This window comes from Mugil cephalus, chromosome 8 (genome assembly GCF_022458985.1).
Source record: "Mugil cephalus isolate CIBA_MC_2020 chromosome 8, CIBA_Mcephalus_1.1, whole genome shotgun sequence".
In the NCBI taxonomy this organism is placed as follows: Eukaryota; Metazoa; Chordata; class Actinopteri; order Mugiliformes; family Mugilidae; genus Mugil; species Mugil cephalus.
This window is the reverse complement of record NC_061777.1, coordinates 23,936,989-23,949,965: the sequence shown is the minus strand read 5'-3', so window position 1 is coordinate 23,949,965 and position 12,977 is coordinate 23,936,989. Positions and strand designations below refer to the sequence as shown.

The following is a 12,977-nucleotide window of genomic DNA, read 5'->3' as shown; positions in this document are numbered from 1 at the left end:
ATCTACAGACATTTTCTTTGATAGACCATCTTCAAATCATATATTTCCCATTTTAAAATGAATTTATGAAAGTATTCCTCAAGTATTGTATTTTGTTTGTAGAGTTTTTATTTTTTTTGTCTCTTTTGTCTTTGGCCCCTTTGAATCACCATCTCTGCACCCTGAGACAGATCATTACAGTAACTGATCAGTCGGGAGGAAAGTGCACATTGTGGTGCCCCATTTAACACAAGGCCTTTTTCATGAAGCCACCCTGAAAGAACGATGAGCAAACTTCGCATCTTAAGTTGTACCAAAACAAATCTAATTAAAGCAAGTAAAAGATGTCCCATCTGAACTTTGCCTTGAGTAACTTTTGCCACGCCTGCATTGCGCTAACCCGGAAGGAGAGCATTCGTTGGCAGGAAAATTATTCCCTTCAACTCCGGTCTCACTGCCGGTTAATGTCACACATCTTTCATCATGCTTGGAGGAGTGGTAGCTTGCATGCTCTCTGGCTATGTTCTGGCTAGCGTCTTTCGTGTGAGGTGGTTGCAGTAGGACCAGAGAGCTGACAGCAAAGGAGATCACTGAGGTTCAGACGACAGTTCTGCATTTTTTGATACCGCTGCCTCAAAGTAACAAGGAAGACCTACCCCATGTGGGTACCCTGCTGCTGCATGGACTGCATTGCGGGTCTAAAGCAGTCCAGTCAGCTGTTTGCTGCCATGGTGCACTTGCCAAAGGCGTCCTGCTGTTAACAAAGTGAATTTCTCATTGAATTTGCAAAGCAAGTCGCAAGGGTTTTAGGCCACAGCGGTTGGCCTTGGAGTGCATTGAAGTGGTGGTTTTGTAACTTTGGCTGTCCTCTTTATGGCTGTCACCTTTGTTCAGTCTAACATCAGAAACATTGTTGGATGTGGTGCCTCATTCTGGGAGTCGGGCATATTGATACCAAAGAGGCGGTGTTGTTTTCTGGCTAGTTTTTTGGCGTGTTTTAACCTCTCGCTCACTCAGGTGTTTGACTTAATGGGTCATGGTTGGGATCCAGCTGGCAGTACATCCATCGCCTGCAGTCTCCACGAAATAGAAATAGCAGTTTTATGAGTAAATGCAGAGTCGTCTAACTGCAGGCCCAGTTTGAAAGGAAGATGTGTAGCACATGTACTGCAGTTGTAAAGAGGGCCGCAGTGTGCGGCCGCTAACCCCTGACTGGACGATGACTGCAATGATCTGTCTCAGGGTGCCAAGGCAGAACTGCTCAAGGGTTTACTGGAAATACATCCAATAACTACTACTCACGCAGTTAGGATAATATTCCTCAATTCCACTGTTTCTTTTGTTAGTCATTTGTTACATGGTCAGGCAGAGCCGTCAATTGAGTGGCTTGAAAAAGAGGAATGACATATTATTTAACATAGAATTTCAAAAAATAAGATCAGAATACTTTCCTGTAATGGTTCAGCCAAACTACGACTGCTTTTGATTATATCGGGCATTTTTGTTTCCATATTGTATATCTGGAAATTGTCCAACCCGCCTAAATAAATCTTACTTTTCAAACTGTGCTAGGAGATCGTTAGCTCACTCTAAGAAGTCTGCACTTCACTACCTCTACTTACAGCCGTATGAGGACAGTAATGATGCTTTCCTGGCCATTATCAGATACTGTATATCATTTGTGAGCTGAATAGCTTCCCTCTACAGTTAGGGTGTTGGATCTGAGACCACACTTCTTAGTCGCTTCAGAGAGGCTTGGACTTTAATCACCACTTTCTCTCTTCTTTGTCTCATTCTATCTTTCTGTCTTTGCAGATCGAAAGCTGCTACATGACGTTAAACCTCAAAGTGAGTCGTCCTCTGTGGATTTCTTTCATCTTGTACTCCTCTGCCCCCCTCCACCTGCCACTAATACATAATATGCCCTGAATTCTGAGGGCAAGAGATGAAATAAGTTTAAAGATAGCTGACAAATGGAGGAATGCCAGTCCTTTGCATTCACTCTGGAAATAGAAACATCAAGAATTCCCGCCATTTAATTCACCTTGATCTGAACAACTCTTGAATTAACCCAGCAACTGCTCATTACGCATTCATGTCATTATTTAGCGCTGACTTTTATGACAACCGTGACACCACAGCTGTGTTTCTACTTTGAGCCAGAAGATATATTGGTTGTGACAAGTGAACATGTGCTATGTTGTGGAGGATTAATGGGTTGTAATCACTGCAAACGAGCTAATTTGACCAATTTATGGTGCTGTCCTAGCATTCCTGTGGTGGCTTTCAATCACTCGCCGGTGTTAGCCCGGTTAAGTGATTGTCAGGTGCTACTGTAGCTTGACTGCTTTCATTAGCGTGCCACTTCAGAGAGCAGTCGTGCCCACTGCTGTCTTTGCAAGTTTTAAGGGAAGCTTGAGAGATCGAACGGAGGGTGCATTAACCTGGCATGTGACAAGCCATCACCCTGGTTGGAGTACTCTAAATTAATTTGCCTCTGATTGGTTCTTGTGACAACTGGTGACCACCAGCTTCACCACATGGGCTCTGATTGCTTTACCGTGAGATATCCATTATAGCTATTGGATATAGACGAGTGGGTCTAAAGGCAGTTAGGCTAATCACCCTCCGTGTTAGCAGCTTGGGTGTGATATGCAACAGTTTAGAGTCATGGTTGGACATGTTCTTTTACCCCTATCCGTGGTGCACAATGTAGCATAGAGAGATAAGCCAGATGGGCTGCTCCTCCATCTTACCACTTTACATCGTCCTTGTTTCATTTCCATGTGGGAGACAGTGTAACAAGAGTGTTACTCTGGCCTGTGTTTGCCACTGAATGTCTACATAATATTGTCTCAGTTGCTTTCCTTATTCCATATCCTCCTCATTGTCTGTAGGACTTTATTAGTACAGCTTAGTAAATAGTCTTTTATGTGCAATACTTAATAAGCCCTTTCACTTCATTAAAGACAAAAGAACAATTGTTGCAGGAGAAATATTAGTGTAATACACTTACATGCTAATTCTCAGTGGGGCTATGACCTTAATGTACCTCAGCAACAGAGATAATTAGCCTTAATTAGAGACATGCTTCTTCATGTTTACCTGTTGTCTTGGTCATTTCATCACTAAGCACATTTCTATATCATCAATTCCATCACAACAGCAGGTGGAGTTTTACTTGGTCTTTTTTTAACATATGACTTTAAATTTTCTCCAGAATTTAGCCTTCCTATTTTAATTAAAATTCTAATGTGAAAATACATCAGGGAGGATTGAGTACTGGTGACAGTAACTTCAATTAGACCTCATCTTATTCCAGGAGGATGGAAACTGCAATAATTAGACTTAAATAAAGAAATAAAACAATGACTCAGTAAACAAATTACCATGCCGTTAAAGGCAGTTAAATACATATCCTTTTTTAATCTGACATTAATTGATATTTTCTTTTTAATTTATATTTGTATTAATTCCCTTACTTATTTCTTTTCCCATTTAATTGCCTGTTATATGTTATAATTTTGACTCATTATTGACTCATTTTTAATTGAACTGCTAAAATATTTATCAGTGTGTGTGTTTCTCCTTTTATTTTTCTTCTTTAGTTTTATCATTTTTTTATTTCATTATCGATGAAGACAGTGGTCGGGTCAACTTTTGGTTGATCTATTGAATCCAAGTGCACAACAGAAGTGGCAACCCCATGTCAGGAGATGCTCATTACCTGATCATTATACTTCGTCATCCTTCCTAAAAGCCTTGCATTGTCACTGACAGACTGGTTTTCATGGCCCAAGCCACAGTTTGAGTTCAGATTTATATATGAAAAATTAGAGTAACAGTCTTGTTGTTGTGTGTCTCTTGTTTCAGGTATGGACGGCTCCAATGATGTGGCCTTGTACTCAGGCCTTGGAGCCGGCATCATCGCCGTGGCAATCCTTGTGGTGGCTGTCATGCTGTACAGGAAGAACCACAGCGATTACGGAGTGGACGTCATCGACTCCTCTGCGCTCACTGGGGGCTTCCAGTCTTTCAACTTCAAGACCACCAGACAAGGTAAGAGTGAGCGCTCTCAAACCAGGGGGTTAATGCAAGACGGCTACCACAAGACCAAAAAAACAGCGTCATCTAACAGCTCCCTGACAGGGCCACCCTGGTGATAGATAGAATTTGTTTGCATCGAGCAGGATGGTGTGCAACCTCCCTATCTGCTTAGGATTTATGCCTCTATAATCAGTGAAAGGGCCTGTCCTTCTATTTTGACAGACCTGCTCCGCTGTTATTGTGAAGCAGGAGATAATCAATCTCTGATAGACCAGCCCCGACCCCCCCTACTCCCTCTCTGCGGACCACACATTTGACTGTCAGGCAACCAATCTCCTCCATCAGATTACACAGGCCCAAGCCAGCGATGGATAAATGTGAGGGGTATGGAACAGTGAACATCAATTCAATTTTTGTTGTGCACAGCAATAACTTCTGTTGCTTATGTGACTGCGGCTGTCCCGGCCAGCCTCGCTACAGGCATTCATATGACTGTCAGTGACACTTCTGGGTTAGCGCAAGTGATAGCCATTGCGGCGACAGGTGATCCATCCTGCTCCGCCGTGAAGGCACCTCCAGGAGCCCACACCATTCCCCCCGGTTCCAATAAGGCCTAGGGAGCTGGTCAAGCCCCCACCCTTTGTCACGCGATGGGGAAAGGGGTGGCGGAGGGGAGCTAGGTCTACATTCAGCGGGTCATCAATCCTATTTAAATAGGCCAGCTCTCCCTGCAGCCTGCCTGCTGTGCCCTCCACCGGCCACAATCACTCCTTGCCATTTTGTTCTCTTTCAGACAGGCTGTGGCTCCCCATGAAATGTAGAGCACCTCCTCCTGCCCCTCTCTTCTTTCAGTATGGCAGCCTCAGTTTGTTTGCGAAGGTGCCGTGGAGCCTGCTTGCGCTGTGATTACATAGTTAACAATTTGCCATCTTTTTCATAAACATGGCAGGAAATCAAATCACTTCTTCTTGCGGGGAAAAACCTCTCAAAGCGTGTGTTTAATTGCATATCAGGAGCTTTTTCATGCCCAATAATCATCAGAGAGGAGAAAAAATACTTTATAGACGTTCTTAAATGCTTTCAGATGGCTCTCTGATGCCAGAGTGTCTGTAAGGCAGAGTGCAGAATGAGTCTTTGGACCTGACCCTGTCTCCCTGCATTACTTCTCCTTCTGAGTGATTTTTAATCAGAGGCCCAATTCCAAACCTATCCCTCAAGGTATTCAACCTGAGGTACATTTCATTAACTTCTCTCATCTCACCACTGCCATTCCATTTTCACTGCGCCATTCTTAAAGATGCACACTCGGGCGATAATCAGATCATTCTCCACTCAACCGGAGGGGAGAAAATTTAACGGTGATCGAATGTCAGCTGCAGAGGGGTAATGTCCACTGGGCTACTGTGACCTGGAATATCCACAGGTTTTCTGTCTCTATTAGACTTTTCATAAATGTAAAAAAATGCTTCTCATCCAGTCATTACATATCATATCTACTTATGCTTTATATTATATAATGCAGATATCATGGGATCAAGGAATATATTCCATGCGAACATGTCCCAGGTTTAATCCCTGCAGTGACATACACCTACATACTCGATAACTTTTTTATTTTATGTCACTGTAAGTTTAGGTTTTGCCAGACAGTTCTTTTTTGCCTTGGAACTTGTGACTGGGTTTTGCACTGCTGTCAATTATATGACAGTATTTGACAGTCAGCGAAGGTTTGGCTTAATAGGCGGTCAGAAAAAAATCACTTCTTACAAATGCGAGGTTATCAAGTCAGACTGAGAGGTCAAATGCTGCAGAAACTAGTGTGTCAGAAAATACAGCTCCCTTTTCCGGACCCTACACAAGCACCGCTGGTACCAGCTGCTTTCCTTCGTAGATACCTAATTCAGTGCCCAGTGAAGCAAACACCAAGGCACCAGTGGTTGTTGCAACAGGCAGGGGAGCCATTATTTCCTATCCTCGCAGAAACCCAGTTTTAATTCCCAGCAAAGCGTCTTTTGACATGTGGGCCCTGTGTAAACATTGCATGTACCAACTGCTTCCTCAATATTGCAGAGTCACAGATGCAGTGGATTGTCAGGCAACACAGAGAACACAGGTGCAAGTAATTACCTTTAGTCTCCAGTTTTTCGTCACATCCAGTTTGATTTGGTCTGAACTGGCAAAAGAAAACTCATCATTCATCAGTATTAAATTCTGCATGGACACATGGACACAATTAACCAAACGGATCTCTCTTCAGGCTTTTGTATTCAATATTCAATAATTCTTTAAACTATATGAAAGTTTGATGATATGATATCGTGGTTAGAGCAGCAGCTTTGGGGCTTGGATGTTACCCCCCCCCCTGTAATCTCACTGCTGAGGTAACTTGACCAAGCACCTAACCACTTGATTTACCTTAATTATTTAGACCAGTGGTACATAAAATAATTACACTTGGATATCCTTCAGAGGAAGACAGCAGAGATGTTTCAGTACCCACTATATTATGTTTAATCTTTTATTCTAGTGCCACCAGCAGAAAGCAACATTAAGGATTTAGTTCTTGACTTTAGTGTTACCCTCTATAAATATTTGGAGGCGGGCAGAGATGCACTACTTTACTGCACACATTCAATAAGCATTTTAGCCCTGCACAGGGAGCTGAAGAAAGGTTGAGCTTTTTTCTTCAGCAGTGTGATACCAAGTGATTTCAAGAACATTAACCTTGCTGATTGGGCAGGCCAGATGACTAATCTTTGACCGTTTCTGATCTGCAGGTCTTAAAATCCTCCAGGCTGGTACGGTGACTGGTGCAGAACTAATGGCTGTACTATAACGCTCTTTTTTTTTTTCATCATCACTTTTTAGACAGAGTATGCCAAATCAATGAGTTACCAGTCATTTCTTTCTAGCGAACATTAAAACTGCTTGTTGTTGTTCTAAGTCTGGTTAGTAGCCAATAGTACACTGATAATGCTGTCAGCAGCTAGGCCAACCTGGCTGTCTTTTTGATTTCATCATGTGACGATAATGGTTAAAAACAAAAACATAATGAAACAGGAGTGCATGTGAGATCTCACAATCTCAAATCTCATCAGTATACTCCATAGTGGATAATTTTTTCTGTCTCACTGACAGCGGCCGTGCTACAAACACATGCTGTCGTTGCGCTAGCTCTGGATAAAAGCATCCTTTTAAGTGCCGTTGTTTGCCTGGAATGCAGTAATTCGTACCGCCTTAATTGTCTTAACACCCTCCAGAGTATAATTCCGTTTCTTTTGACACCCATGCCCACCTTCTGGAAAGACATAACTGTAGCACTGTAAGGTACATTTCACACCACTGTAATACTGGCTTCACAACACTATTATAAGCCCAATAATAGCCTGACTGTCACTTTAACCTGCATTGTGCAGTTGGTAACAGCTCATGCTGCATTTTGTCAAGGTTAAAAGACTAGCCTCTTTGAACTTTTTTTTTAATCTTCTCTTAGCTCAGATAAGAATTTTCTCCTTTTATATGAAGTTGACCAGAAGGAGAAAAGAACACTAGTGCCACACACATCATTTTGAATGTCATTCTTTGCTTACATTCTAGTTTCAGGGAACAGCTTTGGGATGTACAGCAATTTTAGCTACTATTCACACGTCTGAATAGCTGTATACTCTCTACAGGCTCCGCTGCTTGTGTTCACTCGCCTTTTCATCAATAATGAAAATGATGATTAGTTCAGCCCTGCTCATTTGAGCATGCAGCACAGTTACAATGACATAAACTGATGTCTGAAGTCTACATTTGGACGTGACGGGAAGAAGGTGTAAGAAGGGGAAAGGCAGAGTTTTAAATAAACAAGTCAAAACCAACACACTCTAAAATGCTCATCACCTATCACAGCCCCAGTACTTGTAATTAATGATTTCCCTAAAAATAAAACAACATTAGCCTCCCGCTCTGCACCCCTAACCAGGCAACAGCTGGGCAGCAAGGACTCAGTGACTTCGCTGTTATCTTGGCACGGCTCATCCAGGGGCACGGCGCGTCTGCCAGATCGATGCAGCGTGCTCCTCGCTCCGTTTGGCAGCATCGTCGCATCTAATGGCCACAGACAAAGACACACCCCTCCGCAGGCTGTTGGGTCCTAACTGGGAGAAGAAATACTCCCCTCATTTAAGGAGCAGTCACCTAGACCCCACCTGGCCCTCCCTGCTGTCCTTCAGGAGGACGATTGGGTGTCCACAGGAGCTGACACCAGCAGATGGATTATGGAGATCAAGCTGTGTGTGTGCCTTGTAATTAAATCTAACGCTACGACCGTGGATCCAAGCCCTGGACCTTCTGTCCAGGTTGTGCTCCCTTACCCCCGATGCACTGGTCGCCTGCCCGGACATGATGTTTTAATTGGTGCTTCAGCTTCACTGGTCAGTTGCTTGAAATTTCAGGAGAAGGAGCCCTGCGACGTGTCCCTTACACCTGACTTAACCTGGATTAATGTTCTCTGCGGACATCCAAAAGTTTTCACTAATGCTGCGGAATAAAGGCGATTTTAATCTCCAGTCCAATGTGTCGGCTCAACTCTGCTAAAAGTAATCTTCTGTAATTTCAGCAGACACAAAGCTTGTAGTAATTATTCTGTGCAAAATTATTTTCATTTTCATAATGCTTGTTTTTCTTCCCATTTTCCATCTTGTGAACCCTTTTTTCCATTTTTTTCATAAATCAGGAAATGGTAAAAAAAAAAAAAAAAATAGCACTACAATGTTGACCTTGTTTAGCTGTATCTAGGACACCAGTGAGTGTCATTCTGAGCGCTGTTAAGGAAACACAAAGGCCGGGCTTTGATTTATTAATTAAGCAAGGTCCCTGCATGAAAGAGTCCCAAGCGAGCGGGGACACTGGATGACTGTGTGGTTGTGTATCTCTCCCTCTCCGTAGGCAACCCGCTGCTTCTCAACTCCTCAATGCAGCCCGACTTAACAGTGGGAAGGACGTACAGCACTCCCCTCTGCTTTCAGGACAGCACAGACAAAGAGCTCTTTGACCCCTTGCCAGACATCAAGGTCAAAGTTCAGAGCTCCTTTATGGTTTCACTAGGTGTGGCTGAGCAGGCAGAGATCCACGTCAAGGCCCCGTCCGAGACCTTCCCGCGTGATCTGAGCCGCGACTACTGCAGCACCGTGGACAGACGCAAGAAGGGCCTGCTCACACTCAACGGGCCCTTCAGCACCGGCATAGAGCAGCTGAAGACCACCGGCATATTCGGCCACCCCGGGGGGCGGCTGGTGGTGCCCAACACAGGTGAGCATCACAGGAAGCAGATGAAAGTGCCGGCTCCGTTTGTTAGCTGGAGAAGCGCCGTCTGACTTTGTGTTGATAATGGATAGCAGGTCCCACGCTGTGACGCTGCACTACGGTGACTTCTCATTATAGTAAACCAGCACTTTTTAGCATTAGCTGCAGCCTTGCAACGAAGTCTTGCGACCGCCGGGTCCCAGCTGACACGCTGCCTGTTTTTGTTGTTGTAACTGTGCGTTCTGCGTTATTCATGAAAGCAAAGGAATGTGGCACGAAATCAGATCAGCGGCGAATAGAAAGTTAGTTTTGGCTTTCCAAGACCACGTCCATAGAACAAATTTAACGCAGTGTGAAGCAGAGTGCACAGTAGAAATGTAACAAAGCATAGAATAAACTATGTAATGATGTTTGCTGATCATTACAGGGAGTTCAGCTGGATAAAATATCTGTATTTGTGGTTGCACAAGGAAACTCGTAACACCTCCCACAGGTCAGTCTCACCTCGAGCAAAAGATGAGAACTGTCTGTCAAGGCTTTATCTCGTCCCGTGAAAGGATATTTTACAGAATCAGTTGCCCTAGTTTAATCTTTTTTGGATAGAACATGAAATAATAATAACAATAATTCAGCATTTTGAAAGCATACAATATATCTAGACATCTTGGTGAAAGGAGAATAAAAAAACGGTAAAGTTAGAAGAGTATGATTTCCCCTGCGGCCTCCACAGGTCTGGTAGTAGCAGAGAAGATTTATGTTATAATGCTGTTTTTAGCTTAAGAGGGTTCTTAAGATGGATTGTACAAGAATCATTGAGAGTCTTTGGTGAACAGGGATTTTTACTCCTGCTTGAACTTTTCTGAAATAACTATTTCATGCAGAAATCAGCTTTATGTTCTTCAGTTTCAGAATACGCAGCATTGTTCTCTGATTGGCTCGAAAACATGATTATGTTCTTACAGAATCACAGCTTGCCATCTTTCATGAAGAACATAAATAAATAGGATTAGGAATTGTAAAGGAAGTCTTAATAGGGTGCAAGAAAATATACATCTTAGACATCATGTGTAGTCACCCACTGTGATACACTACACAGGGAAGCAATTGCTCTGCATTACGCCCATTTTTAGTCCCAATGCTCTGCGTCCTACTAATCAGACTGATATTGGGGTGATTAATCTTAAGCGTCAAGAAGAATCGTTTTTTAACTTAGTTTTTTTTTTTTTTTTTTCATTTTGGTCACCAGCTTTTTCTTTAGATCAGAAAATTGGTCATGGGCCTTCTGATTAGGATATTTCCACATCTAAATGTCCAAATCCAGCAGGGAGGGTAGGAAGCTACAACCTCTACTGAATCATACTAATCATTTTAATTTGTTCTAGATGAACATGTTGTTCTAATGCTCGCATTAGATAAAGTCAAACAAGCAAAGCCTTCTGTGCACCCATCGAACTTCGTGGTTTTTCATCGCTTCCATCCACCTCAGGCTCATTCGGCCAGTGAGTCAACACTGGGGCTAGAACACACCGGAAAAAACAAGGGTCACCATCAGCCCAACACTAGGTGATGACTCAAGGCTTTAATAGTTTGCTCAAACCTTCTGAAGTGGAGTATTAACAACACAAGTCTGATCGATGCACTTAGCTGCATATACCAAACCACAAATTTATTTGGGGGAAGAAAAAAGTTACTGTAGAGATTATTATATACACAGATTGAAGTTTTCAAGTGAGACATGATAAAGAAAGATCATATGCAAAGAGGTGACTGAGCTTGTTGAAAGAAGTCTTATTAGTACTCAAACGCGCTCCTGAGACACTATGAGTTGTGGGCTGTTGCTAAGATCCGTCAGTGCCGTTGCCAGGGGAGGTAGCTGTTTGTTATTCCTCCACATCCTCGCTCTCTCAGGCAAACAGGGGTCATGCTGCCATCATGTCCCGCCAACACAAATGGGCCGAGTGGAGTCTGCGCTGACAGCTACAGTGGTTGCGAGGTCAACGGCGCGTTCGAACGGCTGCACCGGCGGCCCCTCTTCTGTGGTCCTCGCATACGTGCCGGTGGCCCTCAGCTGGCGTGGAAAGGTGAAGTGAAATCAGCCTCCTGCGGTTGTCTGTGAGGCTGAGGGTCTGAGTGGAGGAGTCGTCGCTGTCAAGTGCTGCTCTCACACAGCTTGTCTGCAGGGACCGCTATTCATTAGACTGAATAGCCGGCTATACGCGCCGCAGATTACTGAAGCTTTCAGGTCACCTTAGTGATATAGCACCAAAATAGCAACATTTCTTAGATCTGTACACTTCACTCAGTCGTTTGCATTCAGCCCTTCAAAGAGCGGATCGCTCCACGTCCCATCTCAGTGGAGGGGGGAAGAACTGTCTGGGCTAGTCACAGTGTTGAAAGTAATTCAAATTCAATTAAACTTTCAGGATTCAGCATCTCTCTTTGGAACCAACGTCCCATTTAGGTTGAATCACCCACAAACCTCTGTCTGCACATTCTGAGTAGTAGACTTCCTTCTACCTAACATTCTTAAGAGAGAGTTTAATAGAATAGTAATAGTAGTTTTTTACAATTGATCCATATTTCTTGAATTTATTTTTAAATATTTGATTCTCACCCTTTTTACAGTTGAGTGTAATAATAACAAGAGTGAAGTCATTGTATTATCACACAAAGGAAAACTACTCAGTTGTCTCAAATATTTGTACTAACCTGGTTTTAAATATAAAACCAAAATGTGAATCTCCACAGCACGTGTGTGCAGTAAAGATGCCAGGACACATGAGTATGTTTCATGAGCCAGGAATTAGTCTACATGATTATCCTGCGTTGCTCATCTAGAATTGTGTTGATGACCTGGCCTCTTTGCTCCAGCATAGCTTGTTGTCCTCAACATAGCTCACCCCGTCCCTGACTGTAGGGAGTGAGGCGCCGAGCATACTTCAGAGTTTCACATTGACGCTCAAGCTTCTTCTCCAGCACAACACATCAGGGCATTGTATTTAGAGGCAGACATTGGAGTTCACGCACAGCAGTTCACTCACTGTAGCATACACCCAAGTATACCCAAAAGCAGTTTTATAGTGTGAACACGTTTTTATTTATTTATTTATCTTTTAACGGTACATAAATCAGTTATGTTTGACTCACTCCGTTTATGTCACGACACATCCGTCTCCACTAAAATGTGTCGCAGAATGTTTATTTAATGAAAACTCACTAGTTACAATGCACATTTGAGACATGGGCGGGTTATTACAAAATATTCACTTTCCACAGAGCTGCCAAAACCCGTCTTTATCTGTCATCCCCCTCGCTGCTCCTCTGAACCTTTTATTTGTAGAGCAGCGCCGTTATATGCTCTCTGCACTTCAGTGTGAATGCTTTGCCATTTACACAGCAGCAGATGAATGGTGTCAGGCAACAGTGGAGGGCCAACGATGATCTGTTGACACGCTGCAGAAAAAAAAAAAAAAAAAAAAAAAAAAAATGCTCCTGCAAAGATGTTGTAAATTCAAAAGTTTGGTGAATGCAGTCGGTCGCAGACTGAATACAAAGACTGAACAGAAACCTGGTTTGTAGATGTCTAATAGATCAAAGGGTTTCATTAAGGCAGACGTGATTACAGCTCAACCCAAATCACACATTGATTCTACTGTTTATTT

At 43.1% G+C, this 12,977-nt stretch overlaps 1 protein-coding gene across 3 annotated transcripts in view; it reads left to right on the top strand.

Moving 5' to 3' along the window:
• The window catches only part of unc5db (unc-5 netrin receptor Db), a 181,973-nt gene that overhangs the window by 132,164 nt on the left and 36,832 nt on the right, over positions 1-12,977 (top strand). For 2 of the 3 annotated variants that reach the window (XM_047592657.1, XM_047592659.1), the window contains exons 8-10: positions 1,795-1,827; positions 3,853-4,038; positions 8,959-9,321. In XM_047592657.1, coding sequence (XP_047448613.1) covers positions 1,795-1,827; positions 3,853-4,038; positions 8,959-9,321 — 582 coding nt within the window. The remainder of the gene's footprint in view (positions 1-1,794; positions 1,828-3,852; positions 4,039-8,958; positions 9,322-12,977) is intronic. The other variant, XM_047592658.1, reaches the window with a different exon arrangement.